Raw genomic sequence first — 20,017 nt, forward strand, 5'->3', positions numbered from 1 at the left:
ACGATGTTGATTGGTGTAAATAAATCGGTCATTTGAGGTCAAGGTCTGTAGCTGTAATCTTAACGGTGATTGGATCCATATGTCACCCGTAATGGCCGCCTCCATGTTGTAGCATGTTTATGTTTTGGTTGGGAACGAAAATTGCAGTACATTTTGAGAAGCTGTCGATCTGACACTTTAAAATGACTTCTCTGCTGGAACCAAGCGCTGATGAAGCCCAGAGCCTGTTGAGTCGATTAATGTTAGATACGGTAAAAATATTCTTGATGTTGAAAATGAGTCCGTAGACGTAGTTTCTAACCCAGGCCCCTGAAGTAGGATAGTGACATTAAGGGTTCGGTGTGTCAGATATATATGGCCATCTTCTGGGGCCTGTGACCCGGGCATTTTCACACGGACCTCGTGACCCGGGAATCGGACATGTATTCAATAACCTCACTGATCGATTTGGGGATATCAATAAAACTTAACATATTTACAAAAAAAACAGAAACTAATGATTTTCACAGATAACTGTTCTCTTAATTTTAATCTCTGGCAAACATTGCGTTGTTGCCATTTTTATACCCCAATTCGATTTGATAAAAAGCAATTGTCATGTCATTTAATTATTAATGAATGAATGTTAAGTCAAGCCAACAAAGTATTGGTGAAAGTATTTCATTATTAAAATTAATGAATTCAATCACACATATGGAGATGATCGAGAAATGTCATTCAACTCTTGATGTGATTCCAGGATCCTGCAGCAGGCAGTCCTATGGGGGGAGACCTTGGAAGCCAGCCGGAGGGGCCAGGGTACACCACACTGGTGCCTAAACCAGGTAGGGACTGAAGACATGTTGCATGTGTAGAGCTTGAGTATGTCAATGAGTGCTCTGTGTGTATGAGAAGTATCATATTCGATTTAATAAGCGCCACTGCAATATTTGCTAACATATTGGCTAGTGAACAATCCCAATTAGCACCCCTTCCGATTGATCAATGTACACAAGACTTATTTATTTGCGTGTAATACGCACTCGTGTGTTATATGCACCCTGACTTATGGGCAGTTACAAATATATCTGTCATATATAAACATGTCAGGGTGTCAGCATAAACCATGAAATTTATCCTTTGTTTTATTTCGCCAAAATAATATTCTAATAAGAGCCCCCTATTTCTAATTTTGAGAGCACCCTGGGCGCTTATTACGTCGAATACGGTATATCTCTTGTCAATCAGAAGGTGATGCTGTAACCAAGATTACCTTGGTGCTATGGTACAAAATAAAGTTTCACAAAGTTTTTATTTGACTTGAGTGAGTGAGTGAGTTGGGTTTAACACCGCTTTGAACAGTATTCAAGTTATATCGCTGCGTGTCAGCTTAATGTGGGAAAGGAAAGTATTTGACTTGATAACACAAGGGCACCCACCTAAATATATTGGCTAAAAATTGATTCTTCAAGATACCGTATTTGCCACGTTATGCACCCCCTGATGAATTTTAAGACTTATCTGGTAGTCCTCTCTATAACATGTATAAGCAGCCCATACCATATTTTCTTGTGTATAATACACATTTGTTTTTGGAAAATACAGATTTACAGTATTGTATGTAGGGAATGAAGGATCATGATTATCTCCCTTGTTTCCTTGGTATTGTTATGAGATGTCAGTGTTCTGTGATGACGTGATGTCCCTCTTCCCGAGGTAAGGGAGTTAACTGACTTATGAAAGTCCAGTTTCCAGCCTTGCCAAACTAGGCTCGAATTCCAAAGTTAAATTTTGGCTGGACTTTCGAGGCTATGCATAGTCCAATCAAAATCGCGTAACAAACTAGGCATTCAGTTCATAAGGAACATGGATTTCAACGTGCAGATTTCATGCAGGATTTGCAAAGCATGTGTACAGTCAACTTAACGTCAACAGATGTTTTCCAAATCTTTTCATGTTTTTTATCATGGTGCTCAAATGATTTCATGTGTTTCGCGAGGTTAGGCCTGTTATATAACAATATTGATTTTGATTATCGATCAGATTGTCTTGTTTAGGGGCTGCCATTTTGTTTGAAGCAAATGCAAGTGATATGAGAGGGTGAATCTGATTGGTCAATAGGAGAGATATGGAGGGATATAACCCGTAATAGCCACTGGTGGAGCTATGATCGAGCCATGGAATTCCAGCCTCGTTCGTCAAGAGTGGAAACTGGACTTTCTTAGTCAGTTAACTCCCTTGCCTCGAGAAGATGCATGACATCACACACAGCATTATCTGTTATGTCTAGCCGGAATAGATGTATTGGAGCTGAAAGCACTCACCAGTGTTACCTTGTCATGTGGTCCCCCTGTGTGAGTGTGATTCTCAGTATAAACCTCATCCCTGCTACGAGTGTGATTATGATGGAATTTCTGTAGTTCTACAAGATCTCACTCACTCAAATATCTAGTGTTTGTTATACACCCTAATATCAAGTCTGTGATATTATTAACTGAATAAACTAAAACCAACCATTCTAACGTGTAATGTATTAATTGTACTTGATTCTGTGTCTCACAGTTTCTGAATGTCTCAAATATTTTGCAGGTTTTTGTGTCATCTATTTGCAGGATTCTGCGTGAAAATGAAGACAGAGAAGAATGACAAAGTCTTCATCAATGTGTGTGTCTCAGATAATGTGAGTACATGCTTCTATGGGATGTTCGTGTATCATGGTTATAAGAACTGTGTAATGCCTGTCTCTCCATTGGGAGGTTTCGTGACAGCATAGGTTCTATGTACTCAGCGCTTGTCATTAACCATGACTACCAGTAGGCGTGTGTATTGGCATGTGTATAATGTGCAACCTGGGTGATTGTGTGTAATCATATTCCAACAATATAGAGACCCGTGAAGATCCGGGGTGGAATAGGTCATCAGCAACCCATGCTTGCCGTAAAAGGCGACTATGCTTGTCGTAGGAGGCAACTAACGGGATCGGGTGGTCAGGCTCGCTGACTTGGTTGAAGCATGTCATCGATCCCAATTGCATGGATCGATGCTCATGTTATCAATCAACAACCAACCAACTTGGCTGCAGGTGATAAAACAGAATGAAATCGTACCCTGGGAGAGTCATGTTGATTACTTGTTTATTTGAAGCTGAAGAGCAAGGGAAATTCTGAGCTAGGTTTTTAGGTGATAAGAGAGATGGGGATGGGGATGGTGATGTTACTTCCGAAATGATGCTATGGTGGCAAATGGGTCCAGGGTATTTAATCAATAGAATGGACATATAATACCACGGATAACCTTAGATGCTGCAAGACTAGTCCAACCTACTTCTTTCTGTGACATTCCATTTTGTGTTTATCAACTTTGTAATATTCATATGATTCTCTGACACTGCCTGTTATAAGGGCCAACTGATGAGGATTGCATGTCATCGTATCCGAATTGTGGGTCGATGCTCATGATGTCAATCACTGGATTGGCTGGTCCAAACTTGATTACTTACAGACCTCCGTCACATAGCGTGAATGTTGCTGAGTGCAGCATTAAACAACAAACAAATGATGAGGATTGATTCAAGTCAGTGTTTGACCTGGCTGATTGTGTTTCTTCATGTGCGTTAGACATGGATCTGTGATGTAGGTTGAATATTGGTCACTCACTACTGACTACAACAAAACTGCCCTCCTTCACTCTCTCACCTGCTTTCTCTCCCCCCTCCGTGATATTGCAGGAATATTGCTAAAAGAGGCATAAAACCATACTCAATCACCATGCTCACACACTTTCTCACTTTCTTTCTCTCTTTATCACTCTCTCATACTCAATCATTCACTTTCTTAATCACTCACTCTCAATGTTTTACTCTCTTATTCTGACTCACTCCATCAATCACTCTATCAATCACTCTCACTCACACCATCTCACCCGCTCGCCATCCCGCCCCTCCCCCACACACATTCTCACTTTCTTACTCTCTCTATCACTTTCTTTATCACTCACTCCGACTTACTCCATCAATCACCCTATCAATCACTCTCACTCACACTATCTCACCCGCCCGCCATCCCGCCCCTCCCCCACACACATTCTCACTTTCTTACTCTCTCTATCACTTTCTTTATCACTCACTCCGACTTACTCCATCAATCACCCTATCAATCACTCTCACTCACACTATCTCACCCGCTCCCATCCTGCCCCTCCCCCACACACACTCTCACTCACTAATTCGCCAGTGCTACACCTGACAGGTACCAGAACCAAAAGACCTGACAGAGGCAGAGTTGATACAGCTGCTGGAGTCCGACGACCCGACTGGGTTCCGGATACCCATGTCTATTGGAGAACCACATGCAGAGATGGATAAAGGTAGGCAGGTGTGAGACCAGTCGAACATTGCTCTCTCAGCACACAACAGCAGGGTGATTTCGCCATATCCAAGCTGCACCAGGTAAAACATTGCTAGTGCAGGTAACTTTTATTGCCAGGATGCACCAGTGCAGGTAATAGTTCCCACCACAAGTGCACAGCAATTCATATTTGATAACAGTGGAAAACTGAAGTCTTTTACACCTGGCTGCAAATCTTTTCGAATCCAGGGACCAAATGTTCATGAAATTAGTGAAATACACAGGTGGTCTCAATGCAGTGAACTGCAGAACTAATTCTTCAAAATTTCTACTAGAACAGTCACTCATGAGGTTGCAACAGGCTTGATGCAACCTACAGGAACATCCTGAGATAGGAAACAGGAATGTATCATTGAATGAGTATGTGGTTCACCATGAGCTCATGTGGCCTTGGACATGCCCTGTATGTTAATATATTACAAAATGATGCCCTCAGCAGGTATTTTCGGCTGACCAATAATATAGACATATTTACTCCTTACACTGATTTTGAATGCTGTCAAATGTAGGTTCATGAACAGAAGTCTCAATAGAAAGGCCTGTGAAGATCCGGGGTAGAATAGGTCTTCAGCAACTATGCTTGTTGTAAGAGGCGACTAACGGGATTAGGTGGTCAGGCTCACTGACTTGGTTGATAAATGTCATCGATCCCAATTGTGTGGATCGGTGCTCATGCTGTCAATCACTGGATTGTCTGGTCCAGACTCGATTATTTACAGACCACTGTCATATGGCTGGAAAATTGCTGAGTGTGGCGTTAAAAAACAAACAAACAAAAAACTAAAATCATGTGGTCTGGTTGATATTTACTACCATATATGTAACTATGCTAGCTGAAAAAAGTGGTAGCAAAATGTCACTGCGTTGTTGAAGTGAGTGAGTATGGTTTTATGCCGCTTTTTACAATATCCCAGCAATATCACGGCGGGGGACACCAGAAATGGGCTTCACACTGTACCCATTTGGCGAAACAAACCCCGGGTCTTCGGCGTGACGAGTGAACGCTTTGACCACTAGGCTACCCCACCGCCCCCATTTGTTGAAAGTTGCTGAGTACACAGGAGTATAGATGAACATGTCCTGTACCAGGTGGCGCTGGGTGCACGGCCTATGATGTCATCATCCATCCCACGTTCCTGAAGAAGCTAGACATCGGCAAGTTGTTCCTGGCGTTCTTCATCCAGGTGACCCGTGAGGGGATTGAGGGGAAGTATGACGTCCAGCTCAACCAAGGTGAGATATGCATCACATTCAGCGTGTTTATTCAACATTCACTTATACACACCGTCTCCAACACTTGTTAATACAACTGTAAAAACAACGGGAATTGATTTCAGCTTCACCGGTTATCACATGTTAGGTCACATGTGAAATATGCAAATGCTTACCGGTACTTCCGGCTCTCTACTCACGGATGTTGATTGTTTTACCGTGTCAGCTGGCTTGACATTCTGGATCGAGGCGAGGGTCATTTCGACTTTATTTGCAGAAAATATTCAACTTTATTCAAAGAAATCAGATACAAATCATGTTTATGTATGGAAATAGTTATTTGAACAGTTATTTAGGACGAAATGCGAAGTTTTATTGTCAAATGCTGGGATGGCTATCGAAAGCTGGTCGACATTGCCAGTGGAAGCTGAAAGTGACACACCTGGAAAAAAACGTGAGATCTTCGACTCCGTGTATAAGACGACCCCCCTTTTTAACCCCCTCATTTTAGGTATGAAAAACTCGCCTTATACACAGCGATATACGGTATATTTGGGTTTTTGCATCTGTACCATCTACTGTGCGTCGACAGATAGTGTCCCAAACTGTTCATGTTATAATCTATGTTCTCAAGTGATTTGATGCACTTCACAAAGCAAGACCCGTTTTATTACAATGTAGATTTATCAATCCAATCGTCTTGACAGGATGGGCCATTTTGCAAGTAAATGCAGCCAAATGCAAGTGATATGAGAGTTGGAGTCGATTTGTCTTTTGGCGGACTCATAGCCGTTGGTGGCACTCTGATCGAGCCATAAAATACCAGCCTAGTTTGGCAATGGTAGAAACTGGAATTTTATGGACAGTTAACTCCCTTCCCGTATGGAAGATGCATGTGGATGCGAGTCTATCAGTGACATGTGGGCGTGTGTTTATCAGCGATACAAATGAAGGCTTAATATTTCATAGATATATCATGTGACATAGCTTGAAGTAGCATTTACAGCATTAAACTCCAATACCTAGTTAACAGACCCGTGAAGATTCCGGGGTAGAATATATCTTCAGCAACCCATGCTTGTAGTAAGAGGCGACTAACGGGATCGGGTGGTCAGGCTCTCTGACTTGGTTGATGCATGTCATCGTTCCCAATTGCATGGCTTGATGCTCATGATGTCAATCACTGGATTGTCTGGTCAAGACTCAATTATTTACAGACTGCCGTCATATAGCTGGAATATTGCTGAGTGTGGCGTTAAACAACAAATCAACCAACCAACCTAGTTAACATGGTAAAGAGGTACAATTCAGTTTAAGTTAAAGCCGATAAATTTTGGGATTTGTGTTTTGTAGAATAGCAACTTACGGGTTGGTAAGGCTGGTAACAAGAAGATTTAACATTGTGTTATTTACACATGAACATCTTGTAGGTCAGCTATGTCCAGCTTGTGTTGTTGTCAATCTCCTACATGGCTGTGACTGACCATGTAAGTGTGTGTGTGTTGTAGAGTATGTGGTGTTGAAGAACCGCAAGTCTATCGGTCAGCTACAGGAACAGAACGTGCGCACCAAGTCCAAGCCCTTCATCATGGACATGGGAGACGGGTGAGTTGGGGTATGGGTGAGTGGGGGACAGGTGAGTGGGGAGACGGGTGAGTTAGGGATGGATGAGTGGGGGACAGGTGAGTGGGGAGACGGGTGAGTGGGGAGACAGGTGAGTTAGGGATGGATGAGTTGGGGATGGGTGAGTGAGGAGACGGGTGAGTTTGGGATGGATGAGTTGGGGATGGGTGAGTGAGGAGACGGGTGAGTTAGGAATGGGTGAGTGGTCGGCAGGAGAGTGGGACGGCGGGTGAGTTGGTCATCAGGATGTTCTCACTCTCATCTGAACTCTTCCATGTTTATTTACAAAAAAAATAATTGAAGTTCTTTTATCAAATGTATTAACTAAACTACCAAGTACCTATTTATCTGATAAATTATCAATATCTGTTGATTAAGGGAACAGTTTAATGATAGTTGTTTATGTAGCCTTAACATTTGGTCAAACGTCCTAAGTGTCATCACCACTTGTCTAGAAAACTATTGTGTTGGTACTGTTTATGCTTACTGTTAAAGACCACCTCCTTGGTCTAGTGGTACAGCGTCCATGTGGAGAGTGGAAGGTCCGGGGTTCGATCCCCGACCGCGTCATACCAAAAGACGTTAAAAGATGGTCTGGTGCTCGGCATAAAGGGGCTAAATCAAGGACTGGTCGGCTCGAAGTCAGTATACTGTGTCTATGTGGGGTATTCATGTTAAACTGCGGCATGGTATCTCAGTGAGCTAGCACTATAAATCGGCATCAGTCCGGACTAGTACAAGCAGCCACACAAACACACACACGTACATGCACGTCGCTATATAAGTGCAAAAATCTTGGACGCGACGTTAAACCCCAGTTCACCTCATCTCACCTTAATGTTAAAAGATTACCGATGTAGAAAGCATCGCTCTTGTCAGGCAGCATGTGAATTAATTCTGCCATACTGATTTTAGTAATTTAAGGCCCATCTTCAGCCAAACTTAACACCAGCAAAGCTGAAGTATCAGGAAACAATATGGAGACAGTTACGTTAATTTCTATGTTTAGAGTATGAAGGCATCATTCAAGTAGTACCACGATTATGTCAGCTTACTTTCCATACATTAGGCCATGTTATGTTTCATCTACTTTTGGGGGTCGGTCGGGTAGCCTGGTGGTTAAAGCGTTAGTTTGCCATGCCGAAAACACGGGTTCGATTCCTGACATGGCTACAATGTGTGAAGCCAATTTCAGGTGACCCCCACTGTGATATTGCAGGTATTTTGCTAAAAGCAGCGTAAAACCAAACTTACTCACTCACTCACTCATCTTCTGTTGGAGGCATGGTTATTATGAGGCACTGAAATTCGCTATGCAGAGTTACCTCCCTTCGCTGACTCCACATTTGTTCAAAGCCCATTTTCTTGGCTTGACAATACTTGCAGTGGGAGATGTCTCTTCGGACTTTCCTCTCAAAATGAGATACTATTCAATTCCTCCTAAAATCCTCGATAGATTATCAGGATGTAGCTCATGTTAAACCTTATCTCTCCTAATCCTTGTGGGGGCGGTCGGGTAGCCTAGTGGTTAAAGCATTCGCTCGTCACGCAGAAGACCCGGGTTCGATTCCCGACATGGGTACAATGTGTGAAGCCCATTTCTGGTGTCCCCCCGCCGTGATATTGCTGGAATATTGCTAAAAGCGGCGTAAAACCATACTCACTCACTCACTCACCTAATCCTTGTGTTGCAGGGCCCCCCAGACGCCCACTCCCACCCCCCAGGCCAAGCCCCTGGTGCAGGAGATACCCACTACCGAAGTCAAGAAGTGAGTTCAGTGTAATAGTAGCCCTAACCAGCTGCTTCTGTGCTCATTGTATCGTACATTCTTATGTGGCTCTTCACGCAAATGGCCCAGGTGCGATTCCCCACATTGTCTCCAACTCAGATGTGTCTAATCCCTGGTGGGGCAGCCAGGTAGCCTAGTGGTTAATGCGTTCCCTCGTCAAACCAAAATCCCGGGTGCCATAAAATGCGACTTTGCTTGTCATAGGAGGCGACCAACGGGATCGGGGGCTCAGATTCACTGACTTGGTTGATGCATGTCATCGTATCCCAATTGCATGGATCGATATTCATGATGTCCATCACTGGATTTTCTTGTCCAGACTCGATTATTTACAGACTGCCGTCATATAGCTGGGATATTGCTGAGTGTGGCATTACACAACAAACAAACAAACTTTGTGTGTTGAATTCCTGGTTTATTCCATAAATAGTCCAAAGAGCTACAACAATACCCGGATAAGTTGATTTATTTTCATGAGGATTTTGATATAAGGACATTCAACTGTACTTTTGTTTTGCAAAATAATTACTTTTCCTTCAACAAGGCTTGTAAAAATTAGTTCCGTGTAGACTAAACATACGTGATGATAAGCCTTAATGAATGCAACTGTACAATTTTACTTGATTCACTTATCTTGCCCTTACCGGTTCTGTGATGCATGTGATGTTCTGTCTGCAGAGGCCCAGAACCAAAGTTCACGTTAGTCCAGGAACCAGCGGAAGGCCACCCTGAATTTATTGTGGCTGAAATCCAGCTTCCAAAAGTTGTACGTAACAGTCCATGTTGTTGACGTCCTCTGTTTCATAGAGAGGTTCATTTCTCTCCCATTTCTGTTATGTTTTGGGGCACAGGTGGCCCAGTCGTGTGGGTTGCTGCAGTTTGATGTGCAGAATTGCAACCATTTGGCACGCCAGAAACCTTGATCATTGTTTAGAATCTCGGTCCCAGTTATGTCCACACCATACCCATGCTGGTAGCTCGCTCGCAGGCTTCATGAAATAGTGACATCACCAGTGTAACAACAGTCAAACTTCACACGACTACTAACTTTAAACCCGTGAAGATCGGGATTAAATAGGTCTTCAGCAACCCATGCTTGCCATAAAATGCTTGTTTTAAGAGGCGACTAACGGGATCGGGTGGTCAGGTTCGCTGACTTGGTTGATGAATGTCATCATATACCAATTGCGTAGATCGATACTGTTGATGTCAATCACTGGATTGTCTGGTCCTGACTTTATTATTTACAGACCGCTATCATTTAATGGGAATATTGCTGAATGTGGCTTAAACAACAAATAAACAGACTAACTTTAATGAGGATTGTGTCTGTCCCTGTGTCCTATACTGTGAACGGACACCACATGGTAGCAGCAACAGAGAGTCACACTCCACACATGGCCGTGTCTTGTCCCCCAACATAGCTACAGTGTCTGTCCCTGTGTCCTATACTGTAAACAGACACCGCGGAGAGTCCCGCTCCACACATAGGTGTGTCATGTCCCCCAACATAGCTATAGTGTGTCTGTCCCTGTGTCCTATGCTGTAAACAGACACCGCGGAGAGTCCCGCTCCACACATGGCCGTGTCTTGTCCCCCAACATAGCTATAGTGTGTCTGTCCCTGTGACCCATGCTGTAAACAGACACCACAGAGAGTCCCGCTCCACACATAGGTGTGTCATGTCCCCCAACATAGCTACAGTGTCTGTCCCTGTGTCCTATGCTGTAAACGGACACCACAGAGAGTCCCACTCCACACACGGGCATGTCATGTCCCCCAACACAACTATAGTGTGTCTGTCCCTTTGACCTATACTGTAAACAGACACCGCGGAGAGTCCCGCTCCACACATAGGTGTGTCATGTCCCCCAACATAGCTACAGTGTCTGTCCCTGTGTCCTATACTGTAAACAGACACCGCGGAGAGTCCCACTCCACACATGGCCGTGTCTTGTCCCCCAACATAGCTACAGTGTCTGTCCCTGTTTCCTATACTGTAAACGGACACCACAGAGAGTCCCGCTCCACACATAGGTGTGTCATGTCCCCCAACACAACTACAGTGTGTCTGTCCCTGTGTCCTATACTGTAAACAGACACCACAGAGAGTCCCACTCCACACATGGCCGTGTCTTGTCCCCCAACATAGCTACAGTGTCTGTCCCTGTGTCCTATACTGTAAACGGACACCACGGAGAGTCCCGCTCCACACATAGGTGTGTCATGTCCCCCAACATAGCTAAAGTGTCTGTCCCTGTGTCCTATACTGTAAACAGACACCACGGAGAGTCCCACTCCACACATAGGTGTGTCATGTCCCCCAACATAGCTACAGTGTCTGTCCCTGTGTCCTATGCTGTAAACAGACACCACGGAGAGTCCCGCTCCACACATAGGTGTGTCATGTCCCCCAACATAGCTAAAGTGTCTGTCCCTGTGTCCTATACTGTAAACAGACACCGCGGAGAGTCCCGCTCCACACATAGGTGTGTCATGTCCCCCAACATAGCTACAGTGTCTGTCCCTGTGTCCTATACTGTAAACAGACACCACGGAGAGTCCCACTCCACACATAGGTGTGTCATGTCCCCCAACATAGCTACAGTGTCTGTCCCTGTGTCCTATACTGTAAACAGACACCACAGAGAGTCCCGCTCCACACATAGGTGTGTCATGTCCCCCAACATAGCTACAGTGTCTGTCCCTGTGTCCTATACTGTAAACAGACACCACGGAGAGTCCCACTCCACACATGGCCGTGTCTTGTCCCCCAACATAGCTACAGTGTCTGTCCCTGTGTCCTATGCTGTAAACAGACACCGCGGAGAGTCCCGCTCCACACATAGGTGTGTCATGTCCCCCAACATAGCTACAGTGTCTGTCCCTGTGACCTATACTGTAAACAGACACCGCGGAGAGTCCCGCTCCACACATAGGTGTGTCATGTCCCCCAACATAGCTACAGTGTGTCTGTCCCTGTGTCCTATACTGTAAACAGACACCACGGAGAGTCCCACTCCACACATGGCCGTGTCTTGTCCCCCAACATAGCTACAGTGTCTGTCCCTGTGTCCTATACTGTAAACGGACACCACAGAGAGTCCCACTCCACACATAGGTGTGTCATGTCCCCCAACATAGCTACAGTGTCTGTCCCTGTGTCCTATGCTGTAAACAGACACCACAGAGAGTCCCGCTCCACACATAGGTGTGTCATGTCCCCCAACATAGCTACAGTGTCTGTCCCTGTGTCCTATACTGTAAACAGACACCACAGAGAGTCCCGCTCCACACATAGGTGTGTCATGTCCCCCAACATAGCTACAGTGTCTGTCCCTGTGTCCTATGCTGTAAACAGACACCACAGAGAGTCCCGCTCCACACATGGCCGTGTCTTGTCCCCCAACATAGCTACAGTGTCTGTCCCTGTGTCCTATGCTGTAAAAGGACACCACAGAGAGTCCCGCTCCACACATAGGTGTGTCATGTCCCCCAACATAGCTACAGTGTCTGTCCCTGTGTCCTATACTGTAAACAGACACCACAGGGAGTCCCGCTCCACACATAGGTGTGTCATGTCCCCCAACATAGCTACAGTGTCTGTCCCTGTGTCCTATGCTGTAAACAGACACCACAGAGAGTCCCGCTCCACACATGGCCGTGTCTTGTCCCCCAACATAGCTACAGTGTCTGTCCCTGTGTCCTATACTGTAAACGGACACCACAGAGAGTCCCGCTCCACACATAGGTGTGTCATGTCCCCCAACATAGCTACAGTGTCTGTCCCTGTGTCCTATACTGTAAACAGACACCACAGAGAGTCCCGCTCCACACATAGGTGTGTCATGTCCCCCAACACAACTACAGTGTGTCTGTCCCTGTGTCCTATACTGTAAACAGACACCACGGAGAGTCCCACTCCACACACGGGCATGTCATGTCCCCCAACACAACTATAGTGTGTCTGTCCCTGTGACCTATACTGTAAACAGACACCGGGGAGAGTCCCACTCCACACACGGGCATGTCATGTCTCCATCCACTGTTTCAGAAGACGGCCAGCACACTGACCCTGGACGTGGGGGAGGACCGTGTGGTGCTGGACACTCGCTCCAATGTCTACTACCTGGACATCTACCTGCCATACAACGTCATCCAGGAGGAGGTCGGCTCACAGTTTCACAGGAAGAACAAGGTAGGACTCCATGTCTGTCCAGAGTCTCTCTGCGTCTGCTGATCTTTGAAAAGAAGACTATACCCCAAGTTCCTTCTACATGTATCTATCACAAAACATGTATCTATCACAAAACATGTATCTATCAACAAACAAAGTTCAATCAATAATAACCAGCAAAGAATGTTAAGCTTGTAAAAAATATTACTGTATATTTGAAAAGAAATCTCCCTGTGTAATGTAACAAAAATATTTTATTGAGATCGTGTAACTTTTGTCCCACCTTATCATGTGCAAAACCTTTGTCTTATTTATTGTACTCTTGGGCAGATAAACACCAAATAGACTACCGGTACTTCTACAACTTCTTCTTCTTCTTTACCCGTGAAGATCTGGGGTAGAATAGGTCTTCAGCAACCCATGCTTGCCGTAAGAGATGACTAACGGGGACAGTGGTCAGGCTCGCTGGCTTGGCTGATGTATGTCATCATATCCCAATTGCATGGATCGATGCTCATGATGTCAATTCACTGGATTGTCTGGTCCAAAGCCCCTGAAGTACAGTGCCCAAGCCATGCAAGCTATCCTATTATATTAGCAAGGGATCTTCATGTCCAGAGTACATCTCTATCTCAATTTTGTATTTCAGATTCTGACAATCACTATGCCAGTACAGCCCTTGTCATAGCGTCTACTACACGACATAATGTTTCAACACTGATAGAACAACACTATCACACTATGGTGATGACAGTGTGCCACAAGAGTGACCTCTCTAAAACAGGTTCCATGTGACGTGTGTGACGTGAGGTGACTCTCTGCATTCCTTCCCATGTGATAGACTAAAAATGGAAGGATGGAACTCAATGGAAGGGTTGTCCTCAGTTCCACTTTGAACAGTTTTATTCATTATCTATTTATGAATATTTGTGTTATGTTTTGTAATAAAAATTGAAATAAAAAGGTTTGTGAGGGAGACATCAAGATGTTTGTTGTACAGTCTAATGTGGATGTCAAGGAGAAGATGGCTGTTATTGTTGATCAACCTAAGTGAAGTAAAAAATATTTTTTTAAATAATTAAATTAAAAAGTGAGGCAGAGAAAAAAATGAAATGAGATTTTTATGAGTTTATTGTGACCTGATGTTAAAGGGGCACTTGGCTCTGCCTAATTGACAGTCCCAGAAACTTTTATTCATAATTCAATATCATTTATATCAGATCTTTTTATGAGCTAAACACTTGTGGTTTCAGATTGGCATGTTTTATAGAGTGTTTTACCATTTTAATACCTCCAGCATTGAATACCATATAAAGCCAACAAATCTGATCTTCCCGAGGCAAGCGAGTTAACTGACTTTAAAAGTCCAGTTTCCACCCTTGCCGAACTAGGCTGGAATTCAGGAGTTACATTTTGGCTGTACTAACAAGTCTATGCATAGTCCAATCGCGTAACGAACTATAGACATACGGTTCGCAAACAACATGGATTTCAAGGTGTACCGGTAGATTTCGGTCAACTGAAAGATTTGTAAAGTATGTGTAGTGCCATGGGCGTTGACAGATATTTTTCAAATCTTTTCATGTTTTTAATCAAGGTGCTCAAGTGATCTCATGCACATTGCGAGATAAGGCCTGTTATCTTACAATATAGATCTTGATTATTGATCAAATGGTCTTGACTGGGCGCCGCCATTTTGTTTGAAGCAAACGCATATGATGTGAAAAGTGGAATCTGATTGGTCAATAGGAAGGACATAGAAGGGACTTAACTTGTAATAGCCGCTGGTGGGGCTACCGTAAGCATGGAAATTCCAGCCTAGTTCGGCAAGGGTCGAAACTATACTTTTATGGTCAGTTAACGTCCTTACCCAAGGACAAATCTGAAAACACATAATGTTTATCCACATTGTAAAATACAAAAGTTATCAGTCATTTTCTAAAGCACTCTCCCTACCAGAACTCTTACACTTGTCCGACAGACAGGAAGCCACTCTGAAATGTGATGGCCTCGTGATACAATGGGTGGCGCCACATGCTCTGGTGATAACGGAACTAGCCTGTAAGAAAACATACAACGTTATGGTCTTCTGGTTAATTGCATTTAGCGATGTTTCAAAGTAGGTAAGGTCTACATAACCTGTAGAAATCAACATCATCCCTAAATGCAACAAAACAGAAGTTGTTATCCAAAAACTTTTAGAATGCCAATCAAACAGTGAACTAGCCTGGTTAGCAGAATGTGCAAAAGATCTAATTTGAAGTTGAAATTTGAATTTTATCCAACTGAGTAGTTAACATGGTATCAATTTAGCCAAGCCCAATGGTACTTTTGTCTAATTTTGGGATTGAGAGAAAAAAGATACTTATGAAAAAATATTTATGAGCTGTGAATAGTCCAGGATATTCTGTCTCCGAATCCTATTTACTGTATTCGACGTAATAAGAGCCCAGGGCGCTCTCAAAATTAGAAATGGGGGGCTCTTATTAGAATATAATTTTGGTGAAAGAGTTGAAAGATCGTAAATTTCGTGTTTTATGCTGACAGCCTGAAATAATACAAAAGAAAAGTCTGTGCGTATTATACACGACAGATATATTTTTCCAGAATATAATTGCCTGTAATTAAGGGTGCATATAACAACCGAGTGCGTATTATACACGAATAAATAAGTCTTGTGTAAATTGATCAATCGGAAGGGTGCTAATTGGGATTGTTCACTAGCCAATATAATAGCAAATATCGCCGTGGGCGCTTATTAGAGCGGTGTGCTTATTACGTCGAATACGGTAGTCCCGTTTTTCAACATTTCAGCAAACATTCCCATTCAGTTGACCATGCTCAGTATTGAAGTGGAGTAAAAGATCTGATTTTCATGAGATTGATGTGAGCCCTGAAACACTACTTTTTTTGTTGGATCCTCTTCTCCCAAACGTTACGTGGCAAGTGAACAAATAGGCAGAGTCACCATCTCTCTGTGTGTGGCAGTCCATAGTGGCAACAAATGGTTGCTTCCGCTTTATGTCTTAAATGTTTAAATCTGATTTGTGTAAATGTATAACGGGAATAAAGTGATGTTTATACAGGGAGTTAACCTCGGAAACAGCAGCAGTCGTCTTAGTCCAGCAACTAAAACCTTACCTTAATCCACTGATTTAATAATAGAACGCTCCCGTGAAGATCCGGGGTAGAATAGGTCTTCAGCAACCCATGCTTGCCGTAAGAGGCGACTAACGGGATCGGGTGGTCAGGCTCGCTGACTTGGTTGATGCATGTCATCGGTCCCAGTTGCGTGGATCGATGCTCATGATGTCAACCAGTGGATTGTCTGGTCCAGACTCGATTATTTACAGACCGCCGTCATATAGCTGGAATATTGCTGAGCGCGGCGTTAACCAACCAACAAACAAACAAAATAATGGAACGAAACGGGCATAAAATATACCGTTTGGGGACTGTTATATACACATGCACAAAAGTTAAGCGCCACCATATTCATAGTCTCTTGATTTCACGTGTGGGAATCAGAAATATGATGATGTATGACTGAATTAGGCTTCCATAGTTTCATGAACCCAAATTTGTCCAGATACCACAAGGAAAGCGTGTTGCTGCAGTTCCCCTACCCTATAAATAGTGAAATTCAAGTTTCAGACACGTGGTTGCATTTTGTTCCTGTGTGAGATTCCACTTCCAATAGAGGTTGATAATCAGCCATGGTGAGGAGAAAGTTAACGAACGCTGAAAGATGGCAAGTGATAGGCATGATGAAAAATGCAGGCATGTCATGCAGGGCCATTGCAAGACAAATGGTTCGTCATCACAGTGTTATCACTCGTTTGATTGTCAAACATGGTCAAACCAATGATGTCAATGACAGGCATAGGTCTGGTAGGCCAAGAAACACCTCTAACAGAGAGGATAGACGTCTTTTCAGGATAGTCAGACGAATTCCATTTGCCACTTCAACAGATTTAAGACTGCAGTGGATTACCCATCAGAGACTCTCGACGATGACCGTAAGGCGTCGCCTCAGAGCGGCTGGTTATAACGCCAGAAGGTCAGTAAAATGTCCTCAACTGACTGAGAGGCACATGCGGAATCGTCTGATATGGTGTCGTGCCCGTAGTTGATGGAACTTGGCCTACTGGAGAAGGCCCCATTGGTCTGACGAGTGTCGAATGCTGCTACGAACTGTTGATGGTCGAATACGTGTTTGGAGGCAACGTAACACTCGTTTTGCACCAAGGAACATCCAGAAGACCTTAGCATGTGGCGGGGGGTCTGTCATGATATGGGGTTGTGTTTCCTTCGGCTGCAAAGTTCCGCTGGTGACAATTCGTGGAAACCTGAATGGCCAACAATACCAAGATGCCGTTCTTCGTCCAGTGGTAGTTCCTCATTTTGACAACCACCCTCTTCGGACAAGACCGGTTTACATGGACGACAATGCTAGACCAGAAAATCAGAGATCGTGATCCCCCAGTTCAAAATCTCTCTGGACTTGAAGCCGCACTTCATGAAGAATGGATCCGTTTGCCTCAGAGAAGCATTCAACGACTTGTAATGAGTATGAGGCGTAGGGCTGAAGCTGTGGTCAATGTCCGTGGATCATACACACGTTACTGACGTCTTGCAATAGACTCTGCACTCCCTAGGGTGTCTATGTGACACCTGATATGGTCTGCTGATATCATGACAGTTACATGACAAAAAAAGTTTTTCAATGTTTTTTTCAATTTCTGGTCTTCCGTAAAATTCCTTTCTGCTCATATTCATTTGGAACACAAGATAAACTTGCTTTGGGACAACTTTTGCATCACATGAGGTTTACATATACGGCTTATAACAATCGTACATCTCGTTATAATAGTCATCATTAAGTGCCAAAAGTAACAGCTGACAAATATGGTGGGTGGCGCTTAACTTTTGTGCATGTGTATATAAATGCAGTTTGGTGACATAACGCCTTGCGCGAGCTCGGTTTACTAAAAATAAACAGAATTTTATGTGTGTCACGATGTGTCAGATTAATGGGGGAGACCAAAGTGACATCGGTCGTAGCTAAAGCGAAAGCCACGAGCACCTGCAGGTATGGTGCAGGTGAGGTGGTTTGGGGTTTATAATAAGGTGGCGTTCAATTATTGCACTTATATATACCGACGTACGTGCAGGCGCGCGGGTGTGCCTGTTTGTACTATTCCGGACTAATGCCGGTTTTAGTGCCAGCCCACTGAGATACCATGCTGCAGTTGTAACATGAATACCCCATTCAGACGTAATGTACTGACTCCAAGCCGACCGGTGCATTTTGTATCCCCTTAACGCCGAGTGCCAGGCAGAGTAACAAGTACAGTAGACTACGGTTAAAACGAACACGCTTATAACGAACTGAAGGATATGACGAACTTACTTTTTGGTCCGGAATATTTGCTGTAGTTATGCTGTACATATGCTTATGACGAACTACGGTTATAACGAACTAAAATTAGTAGTCCCTTTGAGTTCGTTATAACCGTAGTTTACTGTACTATATTCTAACGTCTTTTGGTAAGATATACATGACGTGGCCTTGGATCTAACCCTGACATTCCGCTCTCCGAGCCGAAGGTATACTACAGACAGACCAGTAATAATAATGATCATTCTGGGCTCGAACTTAGGTTCATCAGGGCCTCGTTCCACAGACGATCGTAGCGCAACGACTATCGCAAGCCTATGTTAAAGAATGGGAGTTAAAATCGTCTAAGCGCGAACGCTGATCCTGGCACGTGACGCAACTCTTCACCGCGACTTGCTGCGCCTCAGACCACTTCTCCACCTGCACCCCTACACAGTATTCAAGGCCGTAGTTAACCTAATATTTGTACAAGTATCACTTGTCTCCAACTAGATTCAAATACACCCACCCTATCCCGTTATTCGCTTCTTACAAGCACAGTCGCCTTTTAAGGCAAGCATGGGTTGTTGAAGACCTATTCTACCCAGTGCAACCTTCGTAGACTCATAAAACTATGAACCCGTTCTTAGTTCCGTCTCCCCGCGCTTTAATATGCTGAAATACAGCAACATGGGTTAAGCTTTGATGATGAATGTCATGGAGTCAAAACGTCTGTCAGGTGGCGACACAAATATTTCTTCGGATCAAACTTTCCTGGCGCGTTATCGAGATTCGGTTGTATGGACAGAAAGATTCACATTGTCTTATGTAACAAAAATCAAATTAAATGTCTAACGAAGAGCCCATAAGAACCTCGTTTCAAACAAAAAAAGCGATTCCAGATTCATTAAATACATTATCCTGTGATCCAAGTTATTAACTATATACTTTTTGTCTCAGCTACTTTCGGTTGCTATGGAAACGACATCGCAAGGTATGCACCGATTGTTTACTGTGCAGTCTGACACAAGCTTGGATGTTTGACGGGGTAATGTCAACATTGTTCTTCCCCAAAACATGGAGAAAAACTTTACATACTTACATAGAGGAAACAATCTCCTTGCACTTATCATGGATCATTGTTTTTTTTACACCAAGACCGCCTGTAGAATTGACAGCTGGTTGCTATTAATGTTTGTTATTGAGAATTATAGAGAGAAAGACACCACACACTCAACTAAAACCCGTTTACACGTTTCACTCGGCCGTCCAACATTCCTACAATCGCCAAGAAAACGTTCATTTGCCCATTCGACCTTCTGTCTATTCCTATTATCAAAACTCATTTACTCAAACCCCTTTCATTCGCCAACCCATCATTTCCTCACTCAGTCACAAATAACTCACTCAATCAAAAATGAAATGGAGTTCATCTTCAGAGCTATTAGTA

General features: G+C 43.7%; 1 protein-coding gene and 1 long non-coding RNA gene across 3 annotated transcripts in view; one reads left to right on the forward strand and one right to left on the reverse strand.

The window, feature by feature from the left end:
• The first annotated feature begins 98 nt into the window (after window positions 1-98).
• LOC139475860 (PIH1 domain-containing protein 1-like) lies at window positions 99-13,984 on the forward strand. Of its 2 annotated transcripts, XM_071259074.1 has the most exons (10): window positions 99-251; window positions 740-824; window positions 2,592-2,659; window positions 4,227-4,344; window positions 5,475-5,618; window positions 7,106-7,202; window positions 8,915-8,989; window positions 9,689-9,776; window positions 13,065-13,208; window positions 13,837-13,984. In XM_071259074.1, the coding sequence occupies exons 1-10, from the start codon at window positions 183-185 to the stop codon at window positions 13,873-13,875; spliced, it is 927 nt and encodes a 308-aa protein (XP_071115175.1). In that variant the 5' UTR covers window positions 99-182; the 3' UTR covers window positions 13,876-13,984. The 2 variants fall into 2 exon arrangements, with proteins under 2 accessions (XP_071115175.1, XP_071115174.1); XM_071259073.1 differs by lacking the exon at window positions 13,837-13,984 and having other exon boundaries at window positions 13,065-13,289.
• The window catches only part of LOC139475861 (uncharacterized), a 43,516-nt gene continuing 36,460 nt past the window's right edge, over window positions 12,962-20,017 (reverse strand). The window contains exons 2-3 of the long non-coding RNA XR_011654027.1: window positions 15,144-15,246; window positions 12,962-13,251 (exon numbers count right to left, since the gene is read on the reverse strand). This is a non-coding gene — a long non-coding RNA (uncharacterized lncRNA). The remainder of the gene's footprint in view (window positions 13,252-15,143; window positions 15,247-20,017) is intronic.

The sequence above is a fragment of the Haliotis cracherodii genome, unplaced genomic scaffold, assembly GCF_022045235.1.
Source record: "Haliotis cracherodii isolate W230 unplaced genomic scaffold, xgHalCrac1.p SCAF_3, whole genome shotgun sequence".
NCBI classification, from domain to species: domain Eukaryota; kingdom Metazoa; phylum Mollusca; class Gastropoda; order Lepetellida; family Haliotidae; genus Haliotis; species Haliotis cracherodii.